At 43.6% G+C, this 24851-nt stretch overlaps 2 protein-coding genes across 2 annotated transcripts; one reads left to right on the forward strand and one right to left on the reverse strand.

Moving 5' to 3' along the window:
- Positions 1-8825: 8825 nt before the first annotated feature.
- Positions 8826-14492, forward strand: LOC123449695 (ras-related protein RABC2a-like). Its single transcript, XM_045127002.1, has 6 exons — positions 8826-9172; positions 10271-10339; positions 10739-10804; positions 11488-11609; positions 12219-12347; positions 13881-14492. Exons 1-6 carry the CDS (start codon positions 9034-9036, stop codon positions 13977-13979), a joined length of 624 nt encoding a protein of 207 aa, XP_044982937.1. The 5' UTR covers positions 8826-9033; the 3' UTR covers positions 13980-14492.
- An 8260-nt stretch (positions 14493-22752) lies between these two features.
- On the reverse strand, positions 22753-24251 carry LOC123449696 (aquaporin TIP1-1). Its single transcript, XM_045127003.1, has 2 exons — positions 24007-24251; positions 22753-23613 (listed from the first exon to the last, which is right to left on the reverse strand). Exons 1-2 carry the CDS (start codon positions 24137-24139, stop codon positions 22994-22996), a joined length of 753 nt encoding a protein of 250 aa, XP_044982938.1. The 5' UTR covers positions 24140-24251; the 3' UTR covers positions 22753-22993.
- Positions 24252-24851: the final 600 nt, after the last annotated feature.

Genomic DNA, 24851 nt, shown 5'->3' on the forward strand with positions numbered 1-24851 from the left:
CGCTAGACACTTTGAGATACCTATTAGACTTCGCGAGGCAGAAGAGATGCTTCTTCCTGAGAAATATCTGGATTATGACAGCATGGTTCGCCATGATTTTTTGGATAGAGATGCTAGTAGACGGATGATTTATAACCTGGTATTTAGTCAGGATACTCGAGAGACTATTACTTTGCCTGCTCCTTCTTTGTTCGATCTTCATGCAGGCAGGTACGTTATTATGCCCTCAGACATCTACGCATATTGGGGCTTGGCCCAACCACAGGTGCCCGTGCCTGAGCCGCTAGTCGAGTACCAGACGCTAGTTTATCAGTGGGAGCGAGAGGAGCTCACACAGCAGTGGCATCCACAGTCTGCCTGAGAGTATCCCGGAGCTGGTTATTTCCCGCCTTGGGAGTAGACCAAGCTAGGCCAAAAGCCTAAGCTTGGGGGAGTACGTGTTCTCACCGACCTTACATTCATGCTTATGCTTTCACTATGTTAGCCGGTGTTTACACTTTGCCACTGTATGATCCATGCTAGTTTATTTTTGTTTTCTTGTTTTCTTGTCTTGTGTCCTTTTGAGAAAACCCAAAACGATTTTCCTTTCTTCTTTTGCTTGTTGGGAGCTTTCCCGTGTAAATAGTTTTCTTTTTCTTTGGGTCAAGGTAGAAGATATTGGTTATAATGTTTAGTGGCTCTTGCATGCATACCTGTTTAGCTTTCAAAGAGCCATATTACTTTGTCTTCTCCTTTGTGTTTGCCTGCAGATTCAGCTTAGTCCAATGCACGGGCACTCTTATTATTGTTCACATCGTTCGCTCATGCAAGTGAAAGGCAATAATGATGATATATGATGAAGTGACTGAGACTGGAAAAGCTGGTATGAACTCTATCTATTTTGTTTTTGTAAATATGACTAGCTTGTCCTAGATTCAGCTTTGTTGTGAGAGAACCATGTTTGCAATGACAACTTAGAGGTCATAGTTTCTGATGCCATGCTTATTTAGCTAGGAGCTTATAATGGTTTGTCTTGAATGCCAACATAGATTTTGAGATGACTATGATGTAGTATGATAGGATGGTATTCTCCTTTGAATGATTCAAGTGGCTTGACTTGGCGCATGTTCATGCATGTAGTTGAAACAAAATCAACATAGCCTCTATGATGTTCGTGTTCATGGTGATCTATATCCTGTTCATGCTTGCATTCAATGTTAGTCAAACTCATTGCATCTTGATGACTGTTGTCGCTCTCTAGTTGGTCGCTTCCCAGTCTTTTGCTAGCCCTCACTTGTACTAAGCGAAATACTGCTTGTGCATCCACTTCCATAAACCCAAAAGTTTTTCCATGAGAGTCCACCATACCTACCTATTTGCGGTACCTACCTGCCGTTCCAAGTAAATTTGCATGTGCCATTCTCTAAACCTTCAAGAAATAATCTGTTTTGCATGCCCGAACCGCTCATGTGGGGACAGGGGGCTATTGATATCTTCCATGCTAGGAGTATTATCCTCGACATGTGTTTATTCATTGTCATTCACGAGAAAGGGGCCGGTAATTGGAATGCCCAGGTCCACGCTTAAATCGAAAACATAATTGTAAAACAAGACTCCCCCAGGATTGATGTCAGTATGGACGGTACCCGAGGATTCGGCTAGTCGTGGAGTGTGATTGATTGGTGGTGGGAGAGTTAAAACTGTAGTTTTCTGTTTGGGAACCGCCTATAGCATGAGTAGCGTGGAAGATATTGAGAACTCTTGGTCATTGCGTTGACAATGAAAGCATGCCACCCAAAATTATTATCTCTGTTTTCAAAGCTTGAGCTCTGGCACCTGTGCAAATCAATGCTTCCCTCTGCGAAGGGCCTGTCTATTTATTTTCCTGTTGAGTCATCCTCTTCTTATAAGCACCAATTAGAGAGCACATCTATCATTTTTATGCTTTGCTTTTGATTGATATTGAGTATCATTATGACTGGATCTTCGTTGCTATGAATTACAATGTTTAGTCAGCCCTTGATCTTTGAAAGTGCTTTGCATTTATGTTTTGCGGTCTCAGAAAGAGCTAGCGAGATACCACCTATTCATATTGCTTCATGCATGTTTTGATTGAATTGTTGGTATCTGAAACTTATTATTATTTGCTCGCTAGCTGATTATGTCATTGATATTAGTTTACCGTGAGACCTTTGTGTCACTTGCTCATGTGGTTAACTTGTGATCTTGCTGAAATTCTGGTTATGAGTTAGACATAGTTGCAACAACAAGATCAAACAGAGTTTGTCAAAGTTTTTCTTTCTCTTTCAGTTTGTCAACTGAATTGCTTGAGGGCAAGTAAGGTTTTAAGCTTGGGGGAGTTGATACGTCTCCGTCGTATATACTTTTCTAAACTCTTTTGCCCTTGTTTTGGACTCTAATTTGCATGATTTGAATGGAACTAACCCGGACTGACGCTGTTTTCAGCAGAATTGCCATGGTGTTGTTTTTGTGCAGAAATGAAAGTTCTCGGAACGTCCTGAAAATTTATGGAGAATTTTTTTGGAAAATATGAAAAATACCTGCGCAAAGATCCACCAGAGGGGGTGGGCCAGTGGGCCACAAGCCCTGTTGACGCGACATTGATATAACTGAGTTTGGGGGCGGCAGAGCCACGTGGGCCCCACAAGCCCTGTTGCCGCGGCCACCCCCCTGGCCGCGGCAACCAAGCCTGTGGGGCCCACGTGGCTCTGCGGCCCCCAAACTCAGTTCTATAAATTCACTTTCTCCCAGAAAAAAATCAGAAGAGAAGATTTCGTCGTGTTTGCGATACGGAGGCGCCGCCACATCCTGTTCTTCATCTGGAGGACAGATCTGGAGTCTGTTTTGCTACAATTCTGGTTCGCTCGGCGTTAACGGGAAAAGACAATTTCTGTCACCATCAACCTTCTTCCCTCTCCAATTCCATGAAGCTCTTCATCGTTCGTGAATAATCTATTCGTAGGCTCGCTGGGCGGTGATGAGTAGGATGAGATCTATCATGTAATCGAGTTAGTTTTGACGAGGATTGATCCCTAGTATCCACTATGTTCTGAGATTGATGTTGCTACTACTTTGTCATGCTTAATGCTTGGCACGAGGGCCCGAGTGCCATGATTTCAGATCTGAAATTATTATGTTGTCACCAATATATGTGTGTTTTAGATCCGATCTTCCAAGTTGTAGTTACCTACTATGTGTTATGACCCGACAACCCCGGAGTGACAATAACCGGAACCACTCCCGGTGATGACCATAGTTTGAGGAGTTCATGTATTCACCAAGTGCTAATGCGTTGTTCCGGTTCTTTATTAAAAGGAGAACCTTAATATCCCGTAGTATCCTTTTGGACCCCGCTGCCACGGGAGGGATGGACAATAGATGTCATGCAAGTTCTTTTCCCTAAGCACGTATGACTACACACGGAATGCATGCCTACATCACATTGACGAACGGGAGCTAGCCACATATCTCTCCGTGTTATAACTGTTGCATGATGAATATCATCCAAAAGAATCACCGACCCATTGCCTACGAGTTTGTCCCACTGCTGCTGTTACTTGTCTTGCTCTGCTGCTGTTACTACTGTTGCTGCTACTGTTACTTGCTCTGCTGCTGCTAGTGTTACTTGCTGCTGCTGTTACTTGCTACTGTTGCTACTTGCTACCGCTGTCACTACTGCTGTTCCTTGCCACTGCTGTTACTCGTTACACTGCTGCTACTTGCTACAATTCTGGTTCGGTCGGCGTTAACGGGAAAAAACAATTTCCGTCAACGGGCAACTTCTGGCGCCATTGATACGACGGTTAGGAATAGTCTGCCGTCAACAGATCGTTTCTGACACCGTTGTTATCATCCTACTTTGGTGCTGATACTTTGCTTGCAGATACTAATCTTTCAGGTGTGGTTGAATCTGATACATTCAGCTGCTAATACTCGAGAGTATTCTCTCACCTCCTGACTGGCGTACCAACAAATTTGGGTCGAATACTCTACCCTCGAAAACTGCCGCGAACCCACGCGCTGGTGGGCCATTGCAAGACAATTGCTAATTGTTGAGCAACTGGGAGCAGTTCTGGCTTTGTTGTCGCAAAGGCATCAAGCCAGGGACTCGTCAACAACATTCTTCTAGTGTCGTTGCTGGGGACTGCTAAGCACTGCACAATATCATGGTCTAAGGAAATGATACTTGACATTAGAAAAGCTTTAGCAGACGAACAACACGATTTAGTGCTATGCTTAGGATTGGGTCTTGTCCATCACATCATTCCCCAATGATGTGATCCCGTTATCAATGACATCCAATGTCCATGATCAAGAAACCATGATCATCTATTGATCAACGAGCTAGCCAACTAGAGGCTCACTAGGGACACACTGTGATCTATATATTCACACATGTATTACGGTTTCTGGTTAATACAATTATAACATGAATAATAGACAATTATCATGAACTGGAAATATAATAATAACAACTTTATTATTGCCTCTAGGGCATATTTCCAACAGGCCGGCCTCAGCAGTACCAGCCCCATTCATCGACCTCTTCCATAACCCCGGAGATGCTTGGGTTCTCAACTCTTGGCTGCATGTCCATGCCCGGTTCTCGACCTCGCCGTATCACGGCGTGATCGTGTCGACCATCCTGGCCATCCCTCTAGCCATCGACCTCAACGTCATGCGTGTGGTCGGCCAGTCGTCAGACGAGATGCCAAGGAAGTAGACACGGTCGATTGCTATGGCCAACTTGTCCAGTGCCCGCAAGTTGTTCGATGGAATGCAACTCCCATCACCGCCGGCCGATGACCTTGAGTACACCCACTTCATGGATAATGTCATCTTCGAGGGCAATGGCCAGGCATTCAACGTCGATGGCCAATACATTGGTTTTGAAGATGGAAATGCTATCGGCCAAGGCAATGCTTTCAATCCCAAGGAGACCCAAAGCCAAAACAGCCTCGACCAATATGGTGTCGACGGTTTTGATGCCCATGAAGAAGATGATCCTAACCATGGCAACTCATGGCATGAGGATGAGGATATACATTAAGAAGATGAGGAAGAAGAGGTCGACATTGCGGAGGAGCCATTGATCTTCATCGATGAGCTCACCCAAAGAGCGAAGGCACAAACAAGGGGAAAGCATTCACACGAGACCATACACAAGAGATTATGACACTTTGATTTGCGAGAGTTGGATGGAGATAGGCTAATATCCCAAGACCGGTGCCGGGCAAAAAAGAGTCGTCTTTTAGATGAGAGTTCACAAAACCTTTCACGAATGAAGGAAGTTCGAGCCCTACAAATTTGCAAGCACCCGTGACATCAACTCAATCCAAAAAAGATGGGGGGGTCATTCAACAAAAGTGCAACAATTATCAGGTCGCACTTGAGAGCGTTGAAGCATGTGTGGTGAGTGGACTAGGCATGGCCGACTTTTGGTATGACTTGTACCCTCTATTGTTATGCATTGTCCATGTTTTGTTATATGTTTGTCCTTATTGTTACATTTGTGGCCGTCTCTTTGATTTCATAGGCATTCCAATCTTCGAAACCTTCAAGGCCAGGCACAAAAACAAGCCATTCACTCTCACACATTGTTGGCCGCTCATCAAAGATTACCCTAAGTTCAAATATCAATGTACCGCTTTGAAGAAGAAAGGAGGGAAGAAGGCCACGGAGGCGAATGCTGATGGGTTGAAGAGGCCGAGGGGCAAGACCAACTCGAAGATTGACGAGGAAGCGTGATGCGGTATCCTTCACTTTGCAATCAAATTTGAAAGGCACGACCACTCAAAAGAAAGCACGGGAGGAGAGGAGCATCAAACGAAAAAAGGAGCAAATATAGACATACTTTGAGCTCCAAACAAAGAAGCTTGACATGAAGGAGGCCGTCACGAGGAGGAGGAGGCCACCCAAGCGAAGAAACTCGTGATCAAGCCACCATCGCCGACACCAAATCAAAAGAGATGATGCTAGCAATCATGATCATCGACTTGACCAACATGTCGCCGAAGAGAACGACTTGATTCGAGAACCGACAAAAGGGGATGCTCGACCAAGACGACATGAACGAGGGGGCCTCGATCATGGACCATGGCCGTTCTTTTTGAAGGATGGTTACGATCACTAACTTTGTTACCGCCATGAAAAAACGTGTTTATTTTAAAGGCCGGCTAATATGTCGGTCGTTGACTTTGTTATGGTCGTGTAACTTTTAGGAAAAAGTCCATTTTTAACCCTGAACTCGTAGAGGTTCGACGAAATGAACCCGGACATCGAAATCCCTGTCGATCGTACCCTGAACTATGCAATCCCGGTCTAAAATGAACCCTGACAAATGTCAACCGGTATTTGTCTCACTGGTGGGTCAAAGAGAGGCGGTATTGACCATGGCACACACATGTCCTCTCTGCTGGGCCGGCCCATTTGTCTATATTTTCAATTACACTTATATTTTGCTGTTTGTGATATTTCAAAAATATTCGAGGGTACACTCATATAATTTAAGCATGCGCACAGTCAAGTTCTATCCTGTAGAAACCGCGGCCGGGCCTCTGCTGTACCGTCCCATTGCTGCCTACTCAACTGCCTTACGTATGCTAGCTCCTGCGTGTACGCGGCGCACGCATGTCGCTGGCTGGCTAACTTGGACAGTGTAACCAAACCATGATTGAACAGGGCTCCGTTTGGAAAATAATAATAATCTGAAAGTGTACTATTGTCATATGATTTAGGCCCTGTTTGGAACCACCTAAATTATATAATCTGGTTTTTATAATCTATTGTATTTTCAAACAGGACAGTTTATATTGTAGATTTTATAAACTAGATGACCAAATTATTATAATCTCATAATCTGCTTTATCTCAGCTAAAATGAGATTATGAATTACAAATGACGTGTTACCCTTGTAAACTTCAAGAGAATTACGCAGTGCCACCGCCACTTTTCTATTTTTCTTGTAAACAGAAGGCAAACATGTCATTGTACAATTTAAAAGCTGGTTTACAGTTTATATAATCTGGCCTCCAAACATGCCAACTGAATTATTTTTATAAACCAAATTATATAATCTATATTCATAATTCAGATTATCATAATCTATTATCGTTCCAAACAGGGCCTTAGCTTTAATTAATTCTAGTCGGCTTTAATCAATTATATTCCACTCAGGAAATAAAAAACAAGAAACAAAACTAAAGCCTAGTAATCTATACATGAGTACGGAGTACCTGTGCGCAATATGCTTATGCATGCTCAACCACGTCCACGTGCATAGCATATGAAGGGCCACGGCACCCTACCGTGCGTAGTATACCCGCGCACATACGTACGTACATCATGCATATTCGTGCGACGAGATAATGCTAAAGAAAAATGAGATAGGCCGTTTGATTGAAGGAAAAAAAATGCAGCAAAAACTTTTCTGTTAAGAAAAACAGAGCGTGTGTCCGCATTTTAAAATATATTTAAATATTATAAAAGTAGTACGTGGCATTTCAACATATATTTAAATATTATAAAAAATAGTACGTGGCATTTTAAAATATATTTAAATATTATAAAATAGTAGGCGCCATTTCAAAATATATTTAAATATTATAAAAATAGTATGTGTCATTTTAAAATATATCTAAATGTTATAAAAACAGCACGTGGCATTTCAAAATACATTTAAATATCATAAAGATAGTACATGGCATTTCAAAATATATTTAAATATTATAAAATAGTACGTGGAATTTTAAAATATATTTAAATATTGTAAAAATAGCACGTGACATTTTAAAATATATTTAAATATTGTGAAGTCCTAAAGCGAGATGGGCTTGACTAGGTTGGCCCAGTCATTTTTCGCGCGTGACTCTCGCAGCGCAGCCCAATCCCGGTCAAATGAACAATCCCGATTTACCAAACGAACCCAGGGTTCTTTTTAGACCGTGATTGCATAGTTTAGGGTGCAATCGACATGGATTTTGAATTGGAGGTTCATTTCGCCAAACCTCTACAAATTCAGGGTTTAAAATGAACTTTTTCCTAACTTTTAAGTACTTGACGATCTTGTGGACTGGCATATGAGATTTGCGCGTTCGAGTTGGCCTGCCGCTCACTTGTTTTCCTTTTTAGGATGGTCGTAATGGGAGTATCATAGATAGTATCATGCATGCCAACTAGACAACTTTGATGATGTGTCATAAAATTAAATAAAGAAAGAGAGAGTTGAGTATCATATCATGATACCGTATCATATTAAATATTGTGCTACTTTGTGTCTTGCAGGAACGGAGCTCCCTTGTAAGCAATGGGGTCAATTGACCCCAGTAAAATTAGCAAGTCCTTCACTAATTTAGCACTAATGATTACTCATTTATAAAGAATGACCCCATTATCATAGACATGACCCCATTAATTTTTTTTAAGCTTCGTCATTGGTGTCTTGCATGTCAATAAATTACCTATTCTATGATACTAACATATGATACTATGGATGTAGTATCATCTGCATGATACTAGTATATGATACCCCGCATTACAACCAGCCTTAGGATGACGCTCGCCCGTTTCGTTTCGTTTCGTTTCGCGTGCGGAGAGCCGAGCCGTGCAGCGCAGCGCAGCGCAGCGTTCCCAGTCGTTTCCCTGTCCGCGGCCGCGGTCGCTGGAAGAGACAGCGCGGCGCGGCGCCCATCACCCAGGCGGCGCCACCTGGCCCTCCCCCCCTCGCCACGCATCCCACCCCACCCCACCCCGCCCCGCCCACGTCGAGTCGTCAACCGCAACCGAAACAAAAATCGATCGCATCCATACATCCCAGTCCACTGCAGTCCAGTTCCAGTCCGCCCGACGCCTCGTCGTCGTTCCGTTTCCATCCCGCTGACCCCCCCCCCCCCCCCCCCCCGCCTCCTCTCTCCCTCTCCCCCGTCGCTTTATTCCCTCCCCCTCCCCTCCTCCAGCCAGAATCTCCACCCCACCAACCCGCCCGCCCGCACGCGCGCGATTCGATCCCCACCGCCCAGGCCCGGCGCGGCGGCCATGGGCTCGACGCCGGGGAGCAGCTACGACTGCTCCTTCAAGGTGCTGCTCATCGGGGACTCCGCCGTCGGCAAGAGCAGCCTCCTCGTCAGCTTCGTCTCCGCCGCCCCCACTGACGACGACATCTCCCCCACCATAGGTACCATCATCACCTCCCCTCCCCTCCCCTCCCTCCCCGGATCTCGCTCGCCGCCTGCCCCGACCCGGCGACGCAGCAGGCAGCGGTAAACACGCCCTCCTCTCGTCTCTGGCTACGTTGCCAAGCGTCCGGAGGCGGCAACCATCCGGGCGGCGTTACCATGCTGCGCCGCGCTGTTCCGTCCATACGCAGTCGGATTCCGTCACCCCGTGCGTACGAGAGAGACCATAGCTGTTGGGGGAACAGTTCGATTGAGTCGAGGGATCGACCAACGCCGCCATGCCTATTTGCGGAACGCCGCAGGCGTTTGCCTCTGCTGTTACCCCTCCGTAACTGCTCATTAATTGCGTCGCCGTCTAGCCCTGACCACTTCCTCGTTTGTTTCAGCCTGTTCCGGACTAAACATTTCCTTTATTTTAGGAACCTTGAGCCAAGAATGAATGTTTCCCCGTTCCTTTGCTAGCGGCTGGAAATTCAGTGCATGTGTTTATTGTAGCAACCTTGATCCAAGAATGAATGTGTATGCATCAGGTTACCATATACGGAGCAGTATTCTTAAAACACCAGGACAAAATCCGACCGTCCTTCTCTGGGAGCTACTAGTTCTGACCAGACACAAGAGAGAGAATACTGAAAGTGACCCTCGTTCCTGCATAACTAGTACTTCCTCCGTAAACTAATATAAGAGCATTTATAACACTATTTTTAGTAATCTAATCACTCATATTAGTTTAGAGGGAGTACTAGCAAACATATTTACCCTGGTCGTTTTTTAGGATGAACTCATTGACAGTGACCAGCTCAAAGTGCATATATGTTTGCTCTTATTTCCTGGATCCAAATGCAATTGGAATTATATATTACCGCGGGGCGCGAACGTTCTATATCTCCATATCAGCTCAGTTTCCGAGCCGATCAAAATCCAGTCATCTAACAGCTAACTGCTCCAGCCTCACCTTATGTCCTGAGTACACGGGCATCCAACTATCCAGTTATGGACTCATGATCATCTTCTTGTATAAGTGTGCCAGTTTGCTGTGTTCTCTCTGTTATTTACTTGCCAGGATTTAGTTTTAATCCACAACAATTTCTTTCCAGGGGTGGATTTTAAAATCAAGTTTCTCACTGTTGGTGATAAGAAATTGAAGTTGACAATATGGGACACCGGTAAGTTTCTTGCTGCCCTTATGGATATGGTGTTTACATGCTTTCCCGAGAAATTTTTATCTATGTTACTTCTATGCTTTCTGAGGACGATTACTCCTCTGCAGTATGCACTTCCTTCCAATTGTACCCCCAAAATTATGAGCCTAGTTTTTCATTTGCCCCAAAATTGTTTTTTGCCCGGCCATAGGTCATCACTTGGGCTGTTCTGTCCCGAGCACAATCACCTTACTATACAACGTGTAAAGATAATATATTCTGAAACAACACTGCATTCCATTCTAATGAGTAATGTATTTCTGTATGATACTTCTCTGCTGTATAATGTTCTTCTATGGTCTTCTATCTAATGGTGTTCCTACAATATCAAGTGTTTGACCAACTGAATTTCTTTGTTTACAGCTGGCCAGGAGAGGTTTAGGACAATCACTAGTTCTTACTACAGAGGTGCTCATGGAATTATCCTAGGTAATATGATTTCTCTTAAGATTTGATTAATGACCACAATTAGAAGCACTAACCATTTTCCATGTGTGACTTACAAATGTACTTCCATGCCATCTTACTGTTAATATAATTGTTTAAATTGTTTCTTTGCTCTTCTGATACCACTAAATTTTAGGTTACAATTAGGCTTACAAACTTTGTGCATGCTCAACTCTGGTGCCACTGTTAATAGTCCCAAACAGATTATTTTTATATTTACATAAGCCGAGCAAGATGCCATACTCAATAGTGATTTCTGAATAATAAATGGACTTCTCAAGTTTAGCCGTTATATAGATGCATGTATCCTTTGAACCAAGTTGATAATCGTGCTTGTTAGTTCTAACCATTCCATTCGTATGCCTATTCTTGGGCATGCTTCCAATGGGTGTTTAACAAACATTGCCGTTTTTTCGTCATACTTGATTGAATTTGTCACTGAACTAAGATGTCACCCCACTATGATAATGTACCAGTAATCATTTTGTTGCGGCATTTAGGGAATGGAAACTTATGTTGAGATTAGTAATGCTGAAATGCTTGTCACGATGACTTATAGCAACAAAATATATAGAAAGAACCCTTACAGTATTTCGTTTTATTCTGCGGAAGGTGTTGCAGGTTAAATTGCAGAAGTTTAACTTTGTGCTGTCTTCTTCTGTTAGTTTATGATGTTACAAAGAGACAAAGTTTCACAAATTTGGCTGACGTATGGGCCAAGGAAATAGAATTGCACTCAACGAACAAAGAGTGCGTCAAAATGCTTGTTGGAAACAAACTGGACAAGGTATATTTTCTTTCATTTTAAATCAAGTGTTTTACATGCTAGTGACGATTGTTCCATTTCAGCTCTAGTGTTGGTGTTGTACATTTTGAATCCAGAAGTATTTGGTGGGTGAGCAATGAGTTGTTAGATCAGTTTTAGGCCCCGTTGCATGAATATTGAGCCTTCATCAGATACTATATGACATTTAGGTAGAATGGGTGGTAATTTTGCTTGTACAATGAGATCAATTTTGTACCCAAAAGGAGAATACAAGTTTAAACTTGTTAAGGCTGCCCATTTACAGGAAGAGTAAAATACACCGGAGGTCCTAAAAGTATTCCAAGTGTGTCAAGTACGTCCTAAAAGTTTGAAATCATTCACCGCGGGTCCTATATGTGCATTTTACCCGCGACTTTTAGGACCTGCTTGACACACTCGGAATACTTTTAGGACCTGCAGTGAACGACTTGCACACATTTAGGACCCACGGTGAACGGTTTCAAACTTTTAGGACCTACTTGACACACTTGGAATACATTTAGGACCTCCAGTGTATTTTACTCTTACAGGAATAATACACAAGATGAAGTGACGCTACTGACTTCTGTATATTATTGTTTTACCTTGCAGGATGAGGACAGAATGGTAACAACAGAAGAAGGTCTTGCCTTTGCACAGCAATGTGGATGCCTTTTTCTCGAAAGCAGTGCCAAAACAAGAGAAAATGTGGAGAAATGTTTTGAAGAGCTTGTGCTAAAGGTATACCGGGGGGAACATACTAAGCACTGCAATGTTAACCTCTTTACTTTTTGAGCACTCTGAAAGTATTCTTCTAAGAACTCTGAGAAGTTAACTTGTAAAGGTGTGCATCATTCCTCGCAGCATCATCACTAAAGTTAAAAATTCGAAACATATAGAGCTGACTCGTTTTATAGCAATTTAGTTTGCGACCATGTGCTTCATAAAACTAGTCATCTGGCACTGAACATTCCTTTATTAGATGAAATGTGTTTTATAATTGTTATCCCATCTTATTGCAAAGCATGGCTAGAGATAGTATACCCTTGTTATAATGATATAACTTCTATGTTCATAAAAAAATAAAAAAATAAATTCTATGTTCATTTCAGTATTGTTCCTGTGTTGTGAATCCTGAATTTATAATTCAGAGATTTGTGAATCCTGAATTTATCATTCAGAGATTTGTGAATCCTGAATTTATCATTCAGAGATTTGTGAATCCTGAATTTATCATTCAGAGATTTGTGAATCCTGAATTTATCATTCAGAGATTTTTCCCGTATTTTTTATTGCACATACCTTCTATTGTACTCCCTCCTTTCCTAAATATAAGCCCTTTTAGAGATTTCAATATGGACTACATAGGAGCAGAAGGGGTGAATGTACACTCTAAAATATATCTATATACATTTGTATGTAGTTCATATTGAAATCTCTAAAATGTCTTATACTTAGAAACGGAGGGAGTATATGATTAACACAATCATCAATTTATATCGTGATGTTGTACATCAGTTTGTTAAGTTGCATATCACTAGAGTTCCTGGACTTGAGAATGGCCCCTCTACGTCTTTGAACTTGTATTACTAAGCCAACAGATTTACATTTTTTTAGAGAACAGTAGGAAAGCAGTTATAGACGATTGCAGTTGCTTAAGTGTTTGCTTTCACTTCCCATACCGGCACTTAGGCATAGTGGTTGCCTTTTGGGAGGAGGAAGGGCAAGTTAATCTTCAGGCAACCTTTTTGGGCAGCATATCACCTGATGTACTAACAAAGGACATGCTTGAGCCATTTGTCTGTTTTGTCAGATGATTAACTTGATGCACTATAATTGCTTCTTATGGATGTGTGATATTGTCACATCACTGTATGTGTATTCCTTCTGTCCTTTGGTATGAATAGTACAGTTTTCCCCCTGATTTCTGTATGTCTTAGTGTATGTACATACACACAGTATATGTGTCAAGGAGCTCCTTTTTGTGGACATCTTCATCGTGTCCGAAAATTCATCCAGCTACATGTGACTATACCGTTTTTCCTTCAAAACCAATTTTAACATTTTATTTAACAAGGAGCCAAATGTAAGCTTTAGTAGTATCTCCATTCTTTGGTGTCACACAAGGCGAAATTGTGTTCTGAGTTGAGAGTTAAAAAAATAATGTGGGAAGAAAGAACATCACTTACTTTAAAGCGTTAGAAATTATATTCTGTTGATTCATAGCAATACAGCTGACAAAGTAAATCTCTCTAATGTGTTGATCTGTTGCAGATTCTTGAGGTTCCAAGTCTGTCGGAGGAAGGCTCGTCGGTCGTCAAGAGGAACTCGCTGAAACAGAAGCATGAGAAGAGTGGGGGATGCTGCCAGTAGATCCGATCCGATCCAGTCACTTTATGCAACCAACTAGATCTCGCAATCGGTGCCTAGGCTAGGTTGTTCTTGGTTGGTGTTCTGATGTAAATGAGTCGTTGTATCTAAGTGAAGTGATCATCGGTGGCGAGTAAAGGGGAGGGAGAAATAACAACTTGAGGTTTTGGTGTGAAGGGTGGGGGAATTAATTGACCTGTACAAATAGAAGAGAAGAAGACGCTGTCTCCTAACCCAGCTTGGTCTGGCTACTCGGTTTGCTGATTGTAATGAGGTCCGGTGACTCGGCGAGCCGATACGCTTCCGCACCGGTGTGGTGGTGTGCGTGGGAGGGAGTGTACTGCTGGTATATAATTCAGGAGGGGGTGTTTTCTGGTTTCAGGTATCTTTTTCTTCTTCTTTTCGTTTCTTTCGAAAATGGCAGTTATCCTGCATTCAGGGGGTGTTTTGTGGTTTGAGGTATCTTTTGGGTTCTCTCTGTAACCTCTGTATGTATGATGTTCGGATTTCTGTGGATTTGCCTCCTGTTATCGTGCACAGCATACTACGAAACTGCTTCACTGTCCTCATCATTTCATGCCGTAACACATCCCCGTGAGAAGCACTATTGCATAGCCTGATCCGACCTCGGTCGTGGCAATTCGACGGCACTGCAGTGCAGTGAATCAGTCACATGCATGCCATAGCCTTATCATCTTTTCCGTGTAGATGATCCTTTTTCTGGCCCCGAGCTCTGGTATCGGTCGACTGCTAGCTAGCCACAGTTTTCCTTGTCACAAGGAAAATTCTAGCGGCTGCTCACGCTACAATCGCATCGTGTTCATGTATGCACCTGCCATGTGCGTTGTTGGTTCTTGTGAAGAGCCAACGCCGGAAGGAGAGCGGCGGCCACGATCGATGGGCTCTCGGGAACATGTGCACGTGATGCGTGCAGCGACCAGTGTCGTTTCTCTCTGCACGGACACGGAGAAAGGACGATCCTGTCATGTATTCCCGCCCCGGACCAGTTCCATCAGGACGAAATGCGCCAACAGTGTTTGTACGTGCGTCTCACGAGCCTTAGCAAGCATCTCACTGACTCGGTACTGGTACCCAATACCCAACGTGTGCGGTCATCATCAGTACTCTTGTACCCAACGTGTGCGGTCATCACCGGTACTCTTAAGTGTTAGAGATATATTTAGAATGTATTTGATAGTTTAGAATTTGTAATCCGTCTTCTGCATTATTTTTAGAAGAGGTTTTTTATTTTATTTTTAGATAGAGTACAAACACAAGTTTTCATGTATACATGTGTACACTCGTACTTATGAATGCATGCGCGCACATCCTATTCATATGAACATCTTTAAAAAATCGAGTCGGTATATTGTCTTGAAATTTACGAAGTCATCATAGGCATCTCGTCATCGATGGAGACGTCGTCTTTCACTGAATGCGCATCATAAAAAATCCTAAAATAATTTCAAAAATAAATATGAGCATTAGGATTTAAATCCTGATGGAGTAGAGATATCACAGTCATACTAACCATATAATCACAGATCGGTTCACCTTGTCCCTCACTTCTAACGTTAACTGTTGCACAAAATTTCCATGCGGGGAACCAGGGTCACGGGCCAGTTCACGTGGGAGCATCAACTTGTGTGACATCTTTTTTTTTTTTTTTTAGGGGAGTGTGACATCTTTGTTTTTAGGTCAACTTGTGTGCCGTCTCTTTTTCTCCTTTTTTGAGAATAAGCCATCTCCTTTGTCTACTGGTCTTCCATGCCCGGTCCTCCATGCCCCCGGTGGCCCATGGGCCTGGCTGCATGCTGTCTCAGCAATAAAGGACGAGAAATGATGTGGCCCATCGGTAAACGGGCAAGGCGAATGATGAACGTCCATTTTTAGCCAAGAACATAGCACTGGAAATGGCAGGACTCAGTGAGACTGGATTAACTATCGTGCATGGATTACTTAAATATTTATCTTTTTAAAGATTCAACTACGGATTACATACAAAGCAAAACGAATGAATCTACATTCTAAATTATATCTATATATATTCATATGTAGTTTATTAGAAACTCTATTCATCTCCCAGGGTGAAGATTAAATTATTCCTCACCCGAGGTATTTTACGACCATTTCATAAATAAATCAAATTTAAAATGCAAATAGATACGTTTATATTGATTTATTATGAAAATTTTGACATAAGAAAACAAAAATATAGGTCATAAGACCAGAAAAATCACATTTTATGTATAATTTATACTATGTTTTTATGTTTGTAATTTTACGTGACATAATATATTTTTTACGGTCTCTTTTTAGTATGAGATAAGATTAAAATTTCAGAAACATAAAATTACGGTGTATTAATGTGAAAATAGACGGGGGTGAAGAATAACTATTCCTCACCCAGGGTGACGAATAGCGAGACCCTGTAGATTATAATGATTTAAAAAAAATATAGGAACGGAGGAAGTACCATGCATGGGAGGTCCGGTGCACGGTCCAGCCATTGATTGCTACGCCGTGTTCGTGCTAAACAGTGCAACTCATCCATATTTTTTTCATATGATTCAAAGATTGTATCAATTTTATCTTTTGAACACGAAGTCAGATTTATCACCTGGTTGCACATTTGCATTCCTCGTAATGATGCTTCCAAACAAAGTCAATCTTGAATATATTTTGACAAAATTTATAATTTAGGTTCTAAATCAATCTTGAATATATTAAAAAACTGGGAAAAAGTCAAAAATCTTCAAAACTTTTTTCAAAAAAACTTGACCTACTAGCATACTTATATAAAACTTTCGACAAAGAACTCCCTAGAATATCTGAGCGAAAACAATAATTTTTCCAAGACAATATAGAGTGACTCTAATAGTGTTGTTTGTTTAATACTCGCCAACAATACCAGGACATGCATGGGTGAGTGGAGTACTATGTAATGTACCCCTTCATTCTTAAATATAAGTCTTTTAGTTTTTTTTACTAAGTGACTATATACAAAACAAAACAAAAATTAATTTATACTCTAAAGTATATCTATATACATTCGTGTGTAGTTCCAAGTGAGACCTCTAAAAAAATTATATTTAAAAACAGAGGGAAGAAGTAAAGGAAGCGAGAGATTGACTCCGGCATGGCACCTATCCCTTGCATGGTATAATCTCTTTTCTCAGGGCACAATCTCTAATGCCCAAAAAACCGGGCTACATCACAACTACATGCCGTCACGGAGTATTCTTTTTTTTTTGCGGGCATTCTCACGTGATGGGACCAGAGGACCGGGCGATGGCATTCCGTAGGAATGAGAGGCGAGTATGTCGGTGCTTCGGCAATTGTTATATACTACCTCCGTCCCGGTGTATAAGTCATTCACGTAGTTTTAGGTCGATAATTTAACTATCTAAATATGTATCATATTTGATAAAAAATATATATTTAAAAATTACATCCGTGGAGAAATCTAGTGATATACTTTTCATGACATATAACACATATTTAATTCCTCAAAACGATGACCTAGAACTACGCAAATGACTTATACACCGGGACGGAGGGAGTACCATATCTCTGGTGCTGTAACTCTAGAGGCTGTGACATGTCGTGAAGGAATTTCACTCGCTGAGGATCTACATCTATCAAGGGTGCAAATAGTGTTAGATTGCCAGGACGTGGGTTAAGGACACGGAAATTGCGTTTGGGGTTCGGTTTCCATAGAGGCCTTTAAATTGGAAATTCAAATTTTATTAAAATTCATATTTTTTACATTTCAAATTTTTTGTAAAAATACAGAGATAAATGGGGATGTAAGACACATGTGTGTAAATTTTCAGAAAAAAATAGATTGAAATGAGGGCTGTACAAAAAAAACAAATCTGAAGATTTTTAACACATGATATTATTCATCATTTCAGGGCATGATTTTTTTATGCAGATCGTATTTTAAGGTATTTCATCCTAAATTTTTACACACATACACATAACATCCTTATTTACTGGCATATTTTTTTCAGATTTTTTTGAAACCATAAAGTTTGAATTTTCAATTGTTTAAAAATTTCGGTCTTCATGGAGGCCGAGCTCCAAACGTCCATTCTCGTTAAGGACCTCAAGAATATAGAGAGTGGACCCTATGCTGCTATTACCCAGGAGATAAATAATGCTCATAGAATCTGTGTTTCCTAACTATCAGTGTATATAGGAAAGTAGGAATTTTAATTTTGAGGCTCATTGCCTAGCAAAACACGCTAGCTCTTTAGAAATCGGTGGCTATGTATGGCTTGGAACTCCTTATGATCAAGTCATGGTTCATGTAAACATTCAGTTCGAAGTTTAATAAAGGGTGAGTTTGCCTTAAAAAAAACTACATGCCGCCGCGTATGACTTCTCTAGTACTCTCTCCGTTTCATACTACTTCGCTCGTTCCTTATGTAGTCCATAGTAGAACCTTTAAAAAAATTACATTTAAAAACGAAGAAAGCATTAGTTATCGCTGGTTTGTTGTAAGGTTGTACTACTGTATTGAAGAGAACGGACGCTTGGAGGCCGAGCTTCATGGAGCTCGGATTTTTTGATAAATTCAAACTTCAAACCTTTTGATTTCAAAAAAATCTGAAAAAATGCAATTAAAGGATGATGTTATGTGTATGTATGTAAATTTTTAGGGTGAAATACCTTGAAATACGATCTATACAAAAAGAAAAATTCATGACCTGAGACGATAAATAGTTTCATGTGTCAAAAAGCTCCAGATTTGTTTTTTTTTTTGTACATGCCTCATTTTTCATGAATCTTTGTACTTTGTCAGAATTTTTTTAAATGTAAAAATATGAATTGAAAAGCCATCATGGAGGCCGGGCTCCCGAAAGCAATTGAAGTACTCCCTCCGTCCGTCCGAAAATACTTGTCCTAGAAATGCACGTATCTAGACTTATTTTAGTTATAGATACATTCATTTTATTCATTTTTAAAATAAGTATTTCCGAATGGAGGAAGTATATTGTCGCCTTCTATATTTAATGGAAGCACGAGAAGATTAGGATCCGTGTGAAATGGCAAAAGGAGGGTTAAAGGAAGCTGCTGGTTCACATGCATTTCTGTTTCACCGGGGAAGGGAACAATTGCAGCCATCAATCCAATCATCCGATCAGGTCTCCGTGGTAGGCAGCAGAATTATGAGGGCATCTCTGCCACCCTGATCGATCGACCGACCGATCGATCTACTCGGGATGTGGCGCCAAGAACCCGGCACGTACGGAGCGCTGGCCGGGGGCCACGGCCTCGCTGGCCTTGTCCGCGGCTCCGGCACCATGCATGCCGCCGGCGGGCTCCCCCGATCCACTCACCGGTCATCAGTCCTCTCCATGACCGCCGCGCGCGCGCGACGGTATCCGATGGCACTTTTGAATGTTGGTGCTTTTTTTTTGGCGGGCATTTGAATTCCGGTGCTTGCTTCCACGCGACTTGCAGACATGCATGTACTTACTGTACGGTGAACTGCATGCCGGCCGTAAATCAGCCTGTAGCTCACCGAGGCCACGGTACCCGATGGCACTTTTGAATTTTGGTGCTTGCTTCCACGCGACATGCGGTTTGCGGACATGCATATACTTACTATACGGTGAACAGCATGCCGGCCGTAAGGCTGGCTACAGTGAGGGTAACATAGCTAGTACTAGTATAATAGTTTTGGGACTAGCAAACATGCTGATGTGATAAGTAATTAAAGAAAGAAGAGGGTTAGAGTAACATAGATAAATACCGTATCATGTTAAATGCTATGCTACTACTCCCCCGGTTCCTAAATATAAGTTTTTTTAGAGATTTCACTAGTGGACTATATACGGATGTATATATACATACTTTAAAATATAGATTCACCCATTTTGCTCCGTATGTAGACTATTAGTGAAATCTATTAAAAGATTTATATTTAAGAACGGAGGGAGTATGTGTCATGCATGTCAATAAATAAGATCACCTATAATACTAATTTATAATACAATACACTATAAAAATAGTATCATACAATAATAACATATACATGATATATATCTCACTCTTCACTATGACCAGCCTAAATCGGCCTGTGGTTCGCCGACGCTGGTAGTGTCAGGTCGACCGTTCCGCGGAGCGAGGCTGCACCAGTAAATTCCACTGGCCGAGAGGATGCATCCGAGAATTATTAGCTTGCTGTCACTGTTACGGCCACGCGGAGCCGACAAAATCACCACGAAATCAGCTAGCTCCATCAGTCCGTCCGTCCATGCGTGGCGTGACTGCTCCGTTGATCGGGTTTCGAGAATTCCATCGGGGATGGATACAGTGCTCTCCAGTCACCATAGCTCGGCTCATAAAAGCCTCGGTTCGAATTTCAGTAAAATCTGGCAAAACAAACACTGAAAACGAAACGACTCAGCAGGTTACAACTCTTCTCGGCCGTCCGATGCACCCTCACCCGGTTCGTCCTCGGCCCTTGGATAAGGCTGATTGTACACATAGTAATACAACATTTAATATGATACTCAATCCTCTCTTTATTCATTTAATTCTATGCTACCTCATCAAATATGTCTAGTAATTGACATGCATGATACTGTAGTACTTATGATACTCTCATTACGACCAGCCTAAGTGACGAAGTGTTCTGAAGACGGCCGTGACGGGCAATCTCGGCTCCACGTCACGCGATCTTCCGCCACGTCGAGAGATTTAAACGCCGCAACAGCGACGCCCTCGCATCCTGACTCGCTGCTCATCATTGCCAGAGACACCACTTCGTAATAACCGTGCTGTGCTGATGTGCAATCTGGATAGGGACAAATACCAGCCCAAGCGTCACACTGAGTTCGCGTGTACATCCTAAATATAAGTTTTCTAAAAAATTCTACTATTAAATTACATATCAATATATTTTAAAATATAAATTTGTTCATTTTGTTACGTATTAATTCCCTGTTGAAATGTCTAAAATGACTTATGCTATAAGAACGGAGGGAGTAGATGGCTAATCTCTGGCTACGGCCCAAACCGCTGGGCTTTCCGCTTCTCTCATACTCCCTTCGGATCCATGTTAATAATCGCTAATTCGGTAGGTATCCCTGACGAAAAATCGCAACTGGATTAGCTCAGCGACGACGGTTCTACCGTCGTAATCAGGTGATCGGATGAGACAAACCGGGAAGATAACGCGAGCGATTAGCGAACTCCCAACGGAACAGTATTTGTATAGGCAGGCGGCCCCGAACAATCTGTTCTTAAATCACAGCTTCGATTAGCCCACGCACAGCAAATTAAGACAGTGGTGGCGTCGTATTCATGTGATATCAGACGAATAAGCTGGGAAGATAACGCTGAGCGACAGCCGCGGTCGATGAGTGCTGTGGTCCAGACAGACGCTTGTGAAGTAATAATATCCAAATGCCAGTATTTAGATTAGAGTCGCCTCTGGCATCCGATTGGCCCGGATGATAACAATTCGCTGACAATAGGATTATTCCGCCGAAGATTCCAACGGATTAGCAGTGCAGGCTGGAGCCAAATCCTGAATTTAATTGCAGGGAACTTGGAGCACTCTTTACATCCATATTAATTGACGCAATCTCTATACAACGTTCTGCAAGTACAGTAGGTTAAATCCGAATCGATTTACTTATAGTTACTGCAGGTTGGTAGTGGTGGGTGTACCTGCATGCGCTGGCGCCGAGAGTGCGCGCCAAGTTGCATTTCAGCCAGGCTAGGCACCACCTCGTCCGTTGCTCAATACGCCGCATACATTTCTAATTTCTTTTAGTAAAAAGCATGGCCGCATAAGACAAGGATAAATCTGGTTTGGTAGTACTTATGGTGATGATTAGCGCTCCCTTTCGAGCTCATCGACCGCTAGTTGTGCAGTTGTTCCCGAGAGAGAAAGTCAGAAAACAACAATACACTCCACTCCATTCCACGCCACGGAACAGATGAAGACAAATGCAGTACATCAAAATAATGGTTGATGTGTCTGTCATCTACCATGTCCGTGTCATCCACGTCGGAGTTAGTGGCGGCCAGGCTGGCGGGAGAACTGAAGCAGCACGAGCCTTCTCTAGAGCTTTGCCTGCAATTGCTCTTGTAGAAACTGTAATTGCTCTTGTAGAAACTGTTTGCAGTCGTCAGTAGATGGTGTACGGACTTGAATGTTAAATTTTACTTTGATGTTTTTTTTACAATGTTGACAGGCTTCAAAAGGGTAATGTGTTCCACAGCCCTCCTGATTGGAGTTGTTGATCTAATTCAGTAAGCTTGTTATTATAACTAAATTATAGGCGGCACCATGAACGGACCAAACGATGCGTAGACTTTACATTGTTGATTATTAGGGTGCTACTTGAGCTCTAAAATATGCTCGTGAAGAGGAGCAAGCAGTTGGGTCCATCGGATATGACAGTAAACGCGCCAACAACCCCACGTAATGTGCATGATTGCATCGGGATGGCGCGTGTGTGGTGCACTCCGGTCCAGCCGGACCTGATAGGATCGATCGGCCCGGCCCGGCCGACAAGAACAGCTCAGCCTTATCACCACTCCGACGTGGCGACGTACCTCCCGCCTCGTCGCCACATGCCACTCCATTATTGACACTCACTGACAACCTCGTGCCTCCGCAGTAGAGGCAAGTAGCCACGGCGATCTGAGCCACAGCTTCAGACAAACTAAGCAGTGGATCTCACTCACTCACTGACATCCTCACAGACGGATTAATTCATTCGAGAATGCAAGTTTCTAGAGATCCATATTCCAACTCAACTGAACTTGAAATTACTCGGGCGGACGAATTCACAGGTTTTACACAAGCAAATTGACAGGGTCGATCGTCACAGGTTTCACAGCACCACAAACTGATGGACCGATCGACCCTGGGAATGGGATGGATTCATTCATTCAAAGCAAACTTAAACGACTCATGACTGGAAGCAAGGGGAGACGCGATCGACCACACGGACGGACGGGCGGGCGGGGGGCAGGCGGCGGTGAGCTTAGTAGTCGGTGGTGGGGAGCTGCTCGTGGGTGCGGGAGATGAAGAGCAGCTCGTAGATGACGCCGGCGAGGCCGCCGCCGATGAGGGGGCCGACCCAGTACACCCACTGGTACCCCCACTCCCAGCTGACGAGGGCGGGGCCGAAGGAGACGGCGGGGTTCATGGACGCGCCGGAGAAGGCGCCGCCGACGAGGATGTTGGCGCCGACGATGAAGCCGATGGCGATGGGCGCGATGGTGCCCAGGCTGCCCTTCTTGGGGTCGACGGCGGTGGCGTACACCGTGTACACCAGCCCGAAGGTCATGACGATCTCCAGGACCACCGCCTCCCACGCGCCGATGCCGGTGAGCCCGAAGGTGCCGGTGGGGAGCCCGCCGGTGGAGAAGCGGAGGAGGAAGCAGGCGGCGGTGGAGCCCAGCAGCTGCGCCACCCAGTAGAGCAGGCCGCGGAAGAGGGTGATGTTGCCGCCCACGAAGGCGCCGAAGGTCACCGCCGGGTTCACGTGCCCGCCCGAGATGTTGGCGCCCACCGACACCGCCACGAACAGCGCGAACGCGTGCGCTATCGCCGCCGAGATCAGCCCGGCCGGCGTCGCCACGCCGTCGGGGCTCAGCTTGCCTGCGACCACGACCCAACACGGGAGAACTGTCAGTCAGATACATGCATACATACACGATAGAAACACTGATGATTCACCACATGGATATCCCAAGGGCAAACTGGTCATTGTGCGCCAATCATACAACCTAAAAAGCCTGTATCAAATCAATCAAACCCTACTGACTTCCTTTCTGAGGCAATTTTCTCTAGGCTACTGGTAACGCCTCATCATAAAGTGTTTCTTTTACTTTCTTTCTTGTCATTTATAACTTGTCACCAAAAGCAGGAGTTTTTTCCCCCTCTCTTGTCGTACGTGCACTAGCTATCCATTATCATGATGCAAATTACTGGAGTACTAATCAACTACTACCTTAATTGTTCCTGATTAAGCTACCACAGGGAAGAACTTACTGAAGGCCATGCCGGAGCCCTGGCCGGCGAAGACGAAGATGAGCGTGGAGATGAACTCGGCGAGCGCCGCCTTGAGGGCGCCGACCTCGTACACCTCCCGGTGGCTCCCCACGGCGATCCTGCTGACCGGCATTTTCGCTCACCTCCAAGCCTAGCTCGCTAGAGAAGAAGAAGAAGAAGGGGGTGGCTGGCCGGAGTCGGGAGAGACGAGTGGCGTGAGTTGGTGTGGAAGGAGCGGGATAGGGAGGCGGTATATATACACCCGAGCGGGCCGGTGAGGAAGGAGCTGATGAAATGGACGGTGTGGAGTGAGGCCCCTGGGAAAATGCCATATTGGGTTCGCGTGCTTGTTACGCCTGAAGCTTCTGGACGGCCGTCGCCTGTGATTTTTGGGAACCAGCTGGACGTAACTGCATGCCGGAAGTAAGTGCGTGCGTGCGTGATGTGGCACTGGTAGTTTCGGGAATTGATGGGAGGGGAGAGAGGATAATGCTTTCTTTTTTTGGGTCGATGCATGGGGTGAAATTCATGGGCGGAGATAAGGCTTGGTACTATACAATAACAGGTGCCAACATGTTTGTTTGTTTGGGAATGACAAAATCAAGATCGGAACTCTGGTGAGCTTCCCAAAACGAGACCTAGGTGAAAAGCATAGGTTGTCGACGAGCTCTCGCCGTCATCGGTGATGTTTTTCCTGATGTTAGCTGTGCGAGGATTGAACGGTGTGTGCTAATTAAGCGAGCTCCTTTCGCGCATTCGTAGCACGAGGCCGCGCAGCAAGCAAGCAGTCGATGCGGTGCTGGGATGGACCGGGACAGCAACCGGCCACGGAGCTGTCAGCGGGG

This window comes from Hordeum vulgare, chromosome 4H (assembly GCF_904849725.1).
Source record: "Hordeum vulgare subsp. vulgare chromosome 4H, MorexV3_pseudomolecules_assembly, whole genome shotgun sequence".
NCBI classification, from domain to species: Eukaryota; Viridiplantae; Streptophyta; class Magnoliopsida; order Poales; family Poaceae; genus Hordeum; species Hordeum vulgare.

What these genes read in the sequence shown, in the direction of transcription:
- LOC123449695 (XM_045127002.1), top strand. Translation starts at nt 9,034, where the DNA reads ATGGGCTCGACGCCGGGGAGCAGCTACGACTGCTCCTTCAAGGTGCTG. An exon ending in CGACATCTCCCCCACCATAG is followed by an intron (nt 9,173 to 10,270) that starts GTACCATCATCA and finishes ATTTCTTTCCAG; the next exon opens with GGGTGGATTTTAAAATCAAG. An exon ending in TGCTCATGGAATTATCCTAG is followed by an intron (nt 10,805 to 11,487) that starts GTAATATGATTT and finishes TTCTTCTGTTAG; the next exon opens with TTTATGATGTTACAAAGAGA.
- LOC123449696 (XM_045127003.1), bottom strand. Translation starts at nt 24,139, where the DNA reads ATGCCGGTCAGCAGGATCGCCGTGGGGAGCCACCGGGAGGTGTACGAG. An exon ending in GGGCTCCGGCATGGCCTTCA is followed by an intron (nt 23,614 to 24,006) that starts GTAAGTTCTTCC and finishes TCGTGGTCGCAG; the next exon opens with GCAAGCTGAGCCCCGACGGC.